This window comes from Lutjanus erythropterus, chromosome 6, assembly GCF_056507025.1.
Source record: "Lutjanus erythropterus isolate fLutEry1 chromosome 6, fLutEry1.hap2, whole genome shotgun sequence".
Classification (NCBI taxonomy): domain Eukaryota; kingdom Metazoa; phylum Chordata; class Actinopteri; order Lutjaniformes; family Lutjanidae; genus Lutjanus; species Lutjanus erythropterus.
In genome coordinates, this window is record NC_139322.1 from 14241164 (window position 1) to 14251678 (window position 10515).

The 10515-nt window shown below is 38.0% G+C and overlaps 1 protein-coding gene across 1 annotated transcript; it reads left to right on the plus strand.

Annotated features, from left to right (window-relative positions):
- The first annotated feature begins 1721 nt into the window (after nt 1-1721).
- spo11 (SPO11 initiator of meiotic double stranded breaks) lies at nt 1722-9926 on the plus strand. The gene is made up of 13 exons (XM_084720718.1): nt 1722-1853; nt 3049-3162; nt 3848-3936; nt 4328-4394; nt 4558-4666; nt 5016-5102; nt 5522-5558; nt 6240-6349; nt 6445-6544; nt 6899-6936; nt 7314-7390; nt 7747-7858; nt 9472-9926. Exons 1-13 carry the CDS (start codon nt 1741-1743, stop codon nt 9589-9591), a joined length of 1173 nt encoding a protein of 390 aa, XP_084576844.1. The 5' UTR covers nt 1722-1740; the 3' UTR covers nt 9592-9926.
- Nucleotides 9927-10515: the final 589 nt, after the last annotated feature.

The following is a 10515-nucleotide window of genomic DNA, read 5'->3' on the forward strand; positions in this document are numbered from 1 at the left end:
AGCAAGCTCACATAAAGGGTCTCATTACGGAGTGCCACAGAGGGTGCTAATGGGGATTTTTCTAAACACCACCAGTTTAGGCCGACTACCTTATACCAATGAGGTGCTAACTGGCCCACACACATTCCTGGATCTTACTAATGGACGGAGCTTAAAAATGTGCACTGACCTTTAGCTTGAAGAGGAAGCTTGTTGCAATCATTTCAAAGCTGCAAAGGCATACATACTTATTGCTGGTATGTACAATGTGGCAACCTGATTGCACAACTACAGAGAGAAGATTAAGCACATAAAGTCAAGAAGAAATCACAAGAGGTTATATGAAGAACTGGTTTTGCATTAATCATTTAAAAATTATTTAAGTAAATGTATGAAAGGATTGCAATTACAGTATATAACAAATATGCTTAAAACATTAAAATAAAAAACTACTCAGAACACTCCTGTCGATGTCCTATACTGAGTGTTATAAAGTACATTCTTTGAATAAATAATTGAAATGGTATTTTATAGAACCAGACAGATATATTGGCCAACATTGGCCTATCATAGCTATATATATATGTCTATATTGGTATTGGTGTATATGTTGTCAGATTTGTACCAAAATGAAAACTTTTTTTGACAGAACATAATGGATATTGTTTTAATTTTTTTTAATTTTATAGTCAGCATTTTGTGTGTATTTTTCACTATATGTATTATTTAAATTGATTAATCATTAATTTAATTGATTAATAACCGATTAAGAAGTAAAGTCAAAATTCCATAGTTTCAGCTTCTTACCTGTAAATATTTTCTGTTCTTACGGTAAATTGTATATCTTTGGGCTGTGGACATTTGAGGACTTTATTACTTCCAATTTCTGTCAAGTTTACTGTTTCAGTGCCTGGATATTGTTTTGGACAATAAAGTTTAGCATTAAACTGTAAAATATCCTGCTTTCTTTACATATCTTTGTCACAAGTATTTGGTAAGCACATTTGATGGATTATTGAAATACCAACCAATATATCGATATCACAATGCTTTTACTCCCTAATCATTACCAGCATCAGCCCCAAAAATCCAATATCAGTTAGTCTCTAATATCTTTTATATGTTATGCTGTATATGCCTACACAGTACAGTATTTTATATACTGTTGTTTTGTATGATCTATCACAGAGCATCTTATTTTACACACTGAATTACGATTATTGGCTATATATTTTCAAAGGTGGTCTATATGAAGTAGGGTACTCTGATTCAGTCAGGCCAGAGCTGGCCACTGAGAGCACAGGAAAAATGTAGACACACAGCAGCCATGTTGACATGAAATAGTAGTGTAAACACAGGTGTTACAAATGATACTTATTAATGTTCTGTCCCATTCAGATCAAACAGAGACAAGGAGCTGATACTGTGTAAGTTGGCTCACTGGAAAAGTTCTGTTTCACTCTAAATGGAACTGGACCTTAATTAGTATCATAGATAATAGACATGATTTTTCCACTTGAATCCTATTCAGAAATACTGAATAGGCCTTATCATAGTGTGAATATCGTCTTACCATGTAAATGGAGTGGTGAGAGTGAAGTTACACTATTGTTCGGTTTCTATGGTCTTTTCAGGTCGAAAACAAAACACGACAACAGGAGAATCCTTCCGGCTTCAGATTCAGCCAATCAAACAGCTGCGCAAATCTCGCGAGACTTACATTAAATCTTGACGCGGGAAGATTCGGTCTGTAATTTCAGGATGGGATCCCATGGAGCAAACCTGTTTTCTGAAATTGACAAACTCTGTGCTCACCTGCTTCACAATGTCGAAGTCATGTCACACTGCCATCGTATTGGAGAGGAAATCAGCCAGTAAGTTCACATTAGCAGCTCCTGCTGCCAGCTAAAGTGATGTTTAGCCTAACTGTGTTAGCTAGCTTTTCTATCTCGTTTCTCAGTGAAGTGTCGCAGGTGCGTTCATGGTCCTATAGAGTTCTTCAGCAGCAAAATACAACTGGTATTTCACTTGCCCGATTATAAGCTATTATTATTATTAATTAGTTCAGTTAAGCAGTCTTAACAGCATTTTAACTAGATTTTGAGACATGTTTTAGGGAAAAAAATATCCAAATTCTCTGATTTCAGCTTCTCAAATGTGAATATTTTCTTTTTTTCTTAAATGTCTTAAGGTTGTGAACAAACGAGACGTTTGAGGATGTCAGTTTAGGCTTGGACAGTGATCAACATTTTTCACCATTTTGTGACACTTTATGGATTAAACAGCAACTAATTGCTTTATCTTAGATTATAATAATAGTCTTTAGTTGTAATTCTATGAGTGTACAGCAAGAAATCTACATACTACTGAAAAGAGTAGTATGTAGAAATCTACACACCACATGTACAATTGAAATCTTTCATCTTTTAAATATATATTTGACATAGATAATCCCCTCACAAATGGTTGGCTTCTAGTTTGTAAACTTTGATTCATGAGCATTAAAAGGAATCAGAATAGTTAGGTTAGATAATAAGAGTAGGGAAACTGGGAGGAAGAATTCCTCTCAAATTCAGTAATTCCAAACAGTACAATTTTAAACTAAATTTAAGGTAGGTCAGCAATAAATCTGAACAGTTTCAGATACAGGAAAGGCCAAAACAAATATACCACTATTGAGTCAATATACATTTGTCCAACATCAAGATTTTGCAAACAGTATAAAATGTGGTACACTAATTGTCCCTTTCATATCTCTGAAAATATTAGACCATATTTAGACATTACTTAAAGTATCTTTAATTGACAGGTATTTAATTTGCTGAAATTAGTTGATGATTTGCATAAATTAATGACTCCATAACAATATACGCAATATTGCGATATTGCTGAAGCCAAAATATCATGATAAAAAAATTAGAAATCCTTTTCTTTGTTTTTGACAGCTAAATTCAAATTTTAATAATCAGTTTTTGACGTTCACAACAGAAATGTTTTTTTGGTTTTTGCTAACTGCTGCTTTGTTCATGGCCCTGATTTATGGTCATCCTCACTCTTCTTCATTTCCAGCAGGGAAATTTTGATCCGGATTGAAAATGTAATCCTAGGAATAGTGACCAGTCTGTCCCGAGATGAGGCCCCTGTCCTGACACTGTCCAACAGATCCAGCTGGGCCAACGTCAGGTAACTTAATTTAAAGTCATGGTGTGGCATGAAAGTTTTTTCTCCCCACCCTGAATACGGCAGTGATTTTACACACCGACTGTGTGGGATCTGTATAAGCCATCTGACCTTTAAAAGATAAACACAAGTAGTCATGTTGTGTAAAGAAATAAACAAACATTTACCTACATAGGTTTTCTGTGGGAGGTCAGGCCACACAAGATGATCGGATCACTGTTTAATTTCCTCTGAAAAGGAAATACACACTTCAGCTCTGTCTGAATTTGTATAAAGAGTGTTTTAAGCAGACCGCATGGGCAACCAGGTGTTAGGGAAAATATTAAACTTTCAACTTTGGTTTCCAAGAGATTGAAGTTGAAATAACTTCCCGCTGCTTAAAAGATGACAGTGATAAGGAACTGAAAACACTAGCTGACACACAAAAACACAATTTTACAAAAGGCTTTAAAAGGACTAGACTGCAAAGACATGAAGCTCAGAACAAAGCAGACTGTCTGGTCTTGTTTGAATCATGATGGCGAGGTACGCAGGAGGCCTTTTCTCAGGTAGCCCTCAGGGTGTGGGGAATTTTAGATGGCTTGCAGGTGGAGAAGTGGATTTTCAAAGCTTAAAAAGTAAATGTTGTACACACAACCTGTGTAGTTTTCTTTGATGCCCCCTTTTTGTGAATTTCTTCACACTTAAGTTTCGACAGTGCCATTGGGCTTCAGATGAGTTCAGGAAGTTCTGTCACCACCATTAGGAGTGACTGCACTTCGTCTGTCACTAAATTTGGTGAGGAGATGCACACACACCTCTGTTCTTATTTCTTCGAATTCTGTTTTTCTCTTCTTAACAACCAACATTCCTTTTAGTCAAAAAACGTTTGGTGTTGTACTGTACTTCATGTGGCTTTCATTTATATTCATTGTGAACATATGCATAAACTGCACAAACGGCAGTAAAAGTCAGACTTAGTTTTAGGTGACAAATTGGCAGCGACAGAATATGTTGAAAGAGGCTTTTTAGGGATCAGTTTACCACATGGACATCCTAATTAAGAACAGAATTTGTTTTGTTCCACTCCAGTCCTTTTAAAGATGTGATAAAACACCCATGATAGTAAGTATAGTGTTTAATGTTCACAAGACAATGTTTTTTTTCTTTTTTATTTCTCTGTTTAAAGCTCAAATTCTCAAGATTCTCTTCGTCATCTACAGACTTGTGCAGAGCAACTCGTATGCTACGAAAAGGTTATTTCTTAATCTTTTACATTTTAAATGATAACTAAACCCAGATGAGAGTCGTTTTCTGTACATTGCAGAGTTTTTTGTGGGTTTTTTTGTGAAGCTGTTATGTTTTGCTTGGCTATTGCTGAATTTTATTTCATAAGGATTTAGATCTTTTTTTCCACAGAGACATCTATTACAACAACACACAGCTGTTCGGTTCACAGAGAACTGTTGACAGTATAGTGGATGATATCTCCTGCATGCTTAGGGTTCCACGCAGATCACTACATGTGGTAAGTGTGCATGTCCATGTTAATATGCAAGACGGTGCACATGTTGTATGATTGTAAGGCAGAAAAAAACCCCTCAGACACTGAAATCTTGAAACAAAATTCCTTTGGATATACTTTATTATTAGTTCAGCCTCAGGTCCCACAGATGAAATCTTTCATACGCTATTTTAAGCATTTTGTTCTGCTTCGTATCTCAGGAAACACCTGTGGAAAATATGGTTCTTCTGATCAAACAGAAATTGAATTAAGGTTGAATTTAAAGAGGCAGTGTCAGAAGTATGTGTACAGATGTATGCATTAATATGAGCATGCGTTAACTTAAGTGAGTTTGGAACTTCTGTCTCATCAGTTGGCCACATCCAAGGGGTTAATCTCAGGTGATCTGTGTTACATGGAGGAGGACGGCACAAGGATTGACTGCCACTCCAGCTCTGCTGTAAGCTCCATCAACCACCTGCACCAACTGCCCCATTCACTGAAACAGTCTTGATGTTCTACACTGAGAAATATTATATCAACTATGGCATGAAGGCATTCTGTGTAGCTTTCATTAATTACATGTATTACATTACATGTATTGTCACCAGTTATGACACATTACTGACACCAACTTACCACCATCTGCAGTCGACAGAAATGTGCATCATGTAACCCTGTAGCGTGCAGGATTCACGCGCTTGTGTGTGATACAAACAATATGCCAACATTTCTCTGCAGCACTGGGAGGTGTCAAGAGCTCCACAGGGTATCTTGTGCTTCCTGCCAAACTAACAATAGTACTACAAGCCTTATAACAGAAAGGAATACATTTAATTAAGTTTTTGAACCAACTTACATGGCTGTGTTTCGTTTTAGGCTGTTGCAGTTTCAACAAACATCGGAGGGATTAGAAGTATCCTTTGTGATTTGTTTAAGAATTTTAATGTATTTGCATATGCCTTTGCTTTTTTGTCACTCTTATGCCCTGGTCACTTGACATGACTTTCAAAGTTGTCAAATTACTCTACTGTTCACATTGCATAACTGTCTATAACTGGGAATCTTGAAGTCGTGGTTTGCACACTATATGACTGATGAGTGATGGTGTCACATATCACAAGATCTTTCACCAGTCTGCTCTCCAAACTCCAAACTTGTCACAAAAAAAACATGCGAGTTATTACATGAGATTACACTGGTGTAGCTGCTATAGGTGTAGCTACCTTGAACTACTACTACAACTAACTACTCGTACTACTTTATAACTACTTTTTGCTTATTAGTTTCTAAATTTGGGCTTTTCTGGTGGTTGCTCCAGTGTTCTTCCTTCTCTCCTCGCCTCCTCTCTTCCCTGAGTCACTGCCTGTTCTCGCTGACTGGTTGTTGCTCGTTGCATGTCTCCAACACAACCAGATGTTAAACCTGTTTGATATCTTTCAAGCAACCAAGCACTGATTTGCATGCATTGCATTAACGCCACTTTGCCTCTGATTTGAGGCAGCGTGAACAGCATTAGACATTTCTGCAATTGTTATATTGTATAAGATTCTTTCTGTGTGGTTGCAGGGTGTGTATTTTCCTTGATCATGTACAGATATTGTGTCATCTGCAAAATTTATCATGATTGTTGAAAAGGATGCAACATTTCAGAGACTACTGGATGATGACTTCTGCATAAAGCTCTCTCCTTGCATCATGATCACAGTGTGTTTCCTGTGTAATACTCATTTTAATGTTTCTTCTCAAAAAGAACAGTATTAGTGTTCTGTATACATAATGGGTGTGTTTGTGTGGATCAGGGTAAAGGCGTGCCAGATGTGAACAGCAGGTTGATGGTGAGAAAGCTTTGGGACACACTACACATCCCCATCTTCGCTCTGGTGGATGCTGACCCTTACGGTACACATCATCTCTCTGAGCACAAACTAGTTTTACCTCTCACACATACTTCGCATATTTCCACACATTTAACAGCACTTGACTCTCTTTTCATCTTCACACACGTGTCCCACTGAGCCAGCAGATGTTAGCACCTGTCCACTATGTCATGGTGCCTAATCTGGCTGTTATTTCCTCTGGCGTGATGGCTCAGTTTCCATCAGTCTCCATACCTCTCTAACCCTTTTCCCATTGCATGGCGAGACACATATGTAATGCTTTACTTTGTTCTAAGCTCCGTTACACATCTCGCAGGATAATTGCTCTGGTATGCCAGTGATTGCAGCGTGTCTCTGTCTCTCCTGATTTTCCCAGGGATTGAGATCATGTGTATCTACAAGTACGGATCAGTGGTGAGTCTTGCCGTGCCAGTTATTCCTGTACTGTATATTATCCAATGTGGCCTGTTCAGTGTCTCTCTGTTAGCAATCTGTAATTATCCCCCTCCTTGAGTAAAAAAATGGCCCAATCATCCATCTCAGAATATTTAAACTGACATTTTATGAAGCGAAAATGTTGAGCGATTGTGTGGCGATGTCTTTGTTGATCTTCTGTAATCACCCTTACGTTAATTAACTTCATTGTGTCAATGTGTTGGGTATAACCACGTTACAGTGCTGATTATCTGTGTGTTTATTTGAGATATACTTTTGTGTGTAAGCATTTTGAGTGTGTGTGTGTGTGTGTGTGTGTGACTTGGGCGTGTGTGTTTGTATGGGTTTTTCCACAGGCCATGTCGTTTGAGGCCCACAGTCTGACCGTCCCCAGCGTTATGTGGCTGGGCCTCCTCCCCTCTGACCTCCAGAGGTTTGGACTCAACATTCGCTACTTCCTACTTCCTCCTCCTGCCTCTAATTGGGATTATATTCTGGGGACATTTAGATTGTTTGTTTTGGTTTCTGTTGCTGTCGCCACACTCACTTTTTTTTTCCTTCGAGGAACTGCATCTGAGAGCATATTGAGTTTTAAGTATATGTCCCCTTGCACAAATTTAGGCCATAAAGGCTTTTTGACATACATTTAATTGAAGTCTGTACAGTTTTTCCTCCTATGTTTCCTCCCAAATGTACACATAATAACTCCTCGGTCTCTTGAGAATGGGAGGAAACATCCATCAACTTTAATTTAGTTATATGTAGTAAACTCAACATTTCTGTTTTCAGGTTGCAGGTTCCAGACGATGCTCTGATCCCCCTCACAAAGAGAGATGCGAGCAAACTCAGCAGCCTCCTCAAGAGGCCGTATGTAACCAGCCAACCAGACTGGCAGAAAGAGGTGAGAGAAGGGAAGCAAAAGACAGATAAAGTGTATAAAGTTAAGGATGGAATTTGCATAGAATTTTTTTTGTTAGACAAAGGGAAGAAATGAGGGGAAGTATCTGAAACACATATCTTCAAATAACCTAGTTGTAAGGCTGAAAGGTAACTCGGTATTTATTTTATCCTACTAAGTTTTTATTTGCATGTTGTGCGTGTGTTTGCAGTAGTCTGAGGTCAGTGACCAAGTATGGGCTGTGGGGCGTGTGTGTGCCTAAGCTTGTGTTTATAATCGGATGCATTAAGAAGTACTCACAAGTGCATGTCAACCTTCTTGAATGTTTTTACAGTTTTAACAGTCTGAGTGTATGCCTACATATTTATGTTGTTTTGAAGACTTGCTTCCAGACATTAGTTTACAATCAAATGCATTAAGACTACAAATAGCATACAATCAGTTCAATTTTTCCTCATGTTTGACAGTGCCAGACTGGTTATAAGTGCGTGTAAAGCTTTTTTGTACTGTGTATTAACTGTGTCTGTTGTTTGAAGTAGAGGTCATCACAGGTCCACTTGAACCCTGGGATCTGAGACCCAGGACCCATGTAGGTTTGGATCCATGTTTCATACGGCCAGTCTGGTCCGAGTTGGGTCCTATTCTATTGCTAACATTATGTGTAATACTGGAGTGGATACGAGAAGACCTGGTCTTGATCAGACAGTGATGATCATGGTTGAAGTGCTGTGTATTCTGCTCGATGCAACAAAACTGCAAATCTAATTTTAAGCGAATTTCATTTGTCATCTGTCACCGTGACAGCAAGTACTTTTAAGTTGAAATAATGAGTGGATTTGGCATGCTGTTTCAATTAGCAAGAGAGGAATAACTGAGAACATGGATCTATTGTACCAACTATCTTGGCAAAGGAGATTGATTATAGGCACAGGGGAGAAGCCTGCTAACATTACATTAGGTAAGATGCAAAGTTTTGTTTTGACAACTAAGAAAAACTAAATTAACATTGACTTGTTAATAGCAGTCAGCTGTGCTGATGAGGTCTGTCTTCCAGCCGGGTTCTGGTCCAACATTTCTTGGTTCTGCATGATTTGGGTTCCAGCTTTCAGTATTGATGGGTTCAGTTGAAGCTAGTATATTTGTGGGTCTTTTTGGGTTTGGGCACAAATTTTTGGACCTGTGAAGACCTCTAGTTGCAAGTATTTGAAGTGCATGAATCAACATAACCAACTACAAGAGACTGAAAAAAAGTTGGCATTTGACTTTCATACAATAATTGACATTGAGGTATAAAAGGAAAATGCTGCGATATTTATTTTTTGTCTACATGACACACCCCTGACCCACCATACTCGGCTCCTTTGATCTTAATTTTTGGGAAAATGTTGGTCACCTTGTTCCTTTTTCAAAGGAAAAGGTGTTCTTCCTCAGAGGTTTACACAGTTTTAACATTTGCTCATGTGACACACGGCCCAGGAATGTGTATGAGAGGACTCTGTGCTCGCTGGTACTGAGAATACAGAGGCTAAAAACAGATAAACACCTGATGATTTATGCTTGTTTGCACGTCCTCCTCTTGCGTGCTTCTTAAAATTGCATGTTTGCTCTTGTCGTAGATGGAACTGATGCAGCAGAGTAATGTCAAGGCTGAAATACAGTCCCTGGCAGCCATTGCTCCTGATTTCCTCACCAGCATCTACCTGCCCAACAAGCTGCGTTACGGAGGCTGGGTATGAACGCAATGCTGCCACTTTGTGGAGTAACAAGTGAACTGCTAAAGCTGATTGCAAAACTTCATAAAGGTCTTCATGTAACTGTCCTGCCTGACCTTTCAAACAGATTTAAATATGAAGTGAAGTTGGTTTGGTTCATAATGTTTGCTTATTTATTTGTGATTTTGTGTGTTTATGTTTTTTAATTGTTTCAGAAACATCTCATCCTGTCATTAAAACCTTGTAATCCCATTGACAGTTCAGAGCATGACTTTGATCCTTATATTCTCGTTGGCCTTGTTTGTATTTCCAAAATGTCTGGACCTGGTTTTGCACAGTCATTAAACACTCTGTGTTGATCAGTTTCATTCATGGAGTTAATTATTTTTCAGTTGATTCAGAGTTGTCTTGCACGCTTTACAGCTCCCAAACATCACGAAGCATGCTATTTCAACATTTAGAAACATTAGGAAAAACATTTAGTGAACTGGAGTATCTGTGAGGCCTCATGCTGCTCTTATAAGCCTTGTTCTCCAGCAGGTGGAGACAGTGTCATTAAATGGGAGAAAGGAGCAATATCATGGAAACCCTATAATGTCATAATGTGAGTTCATTATCATCACAAACACATTTAAAAAAGAAAATCATTCCTCAGATGTTTTGTAAACGTTCAGATGATATTATGGTGAGTGGAGCAGCTTTCATTCACACCAGGTCACAAAACAATGTTTAATGATAACTTCTATATATGAAGATAATTTCTTTTTTCAGTTTAAAAAATATGTAAGATCAAAAGGGTTGGGTTGACGGAATAAAGGGGAAAATTAGGTTGAGAAACCCCTGAAAAATAATCAAAAAAGTAGATATTAAATAAAAGTAGAAAGACCACACTGTCATTAGAAGTGAAAAACGGCTGTAATCAAACACTGCACTCAGGTAAAAGTAAAT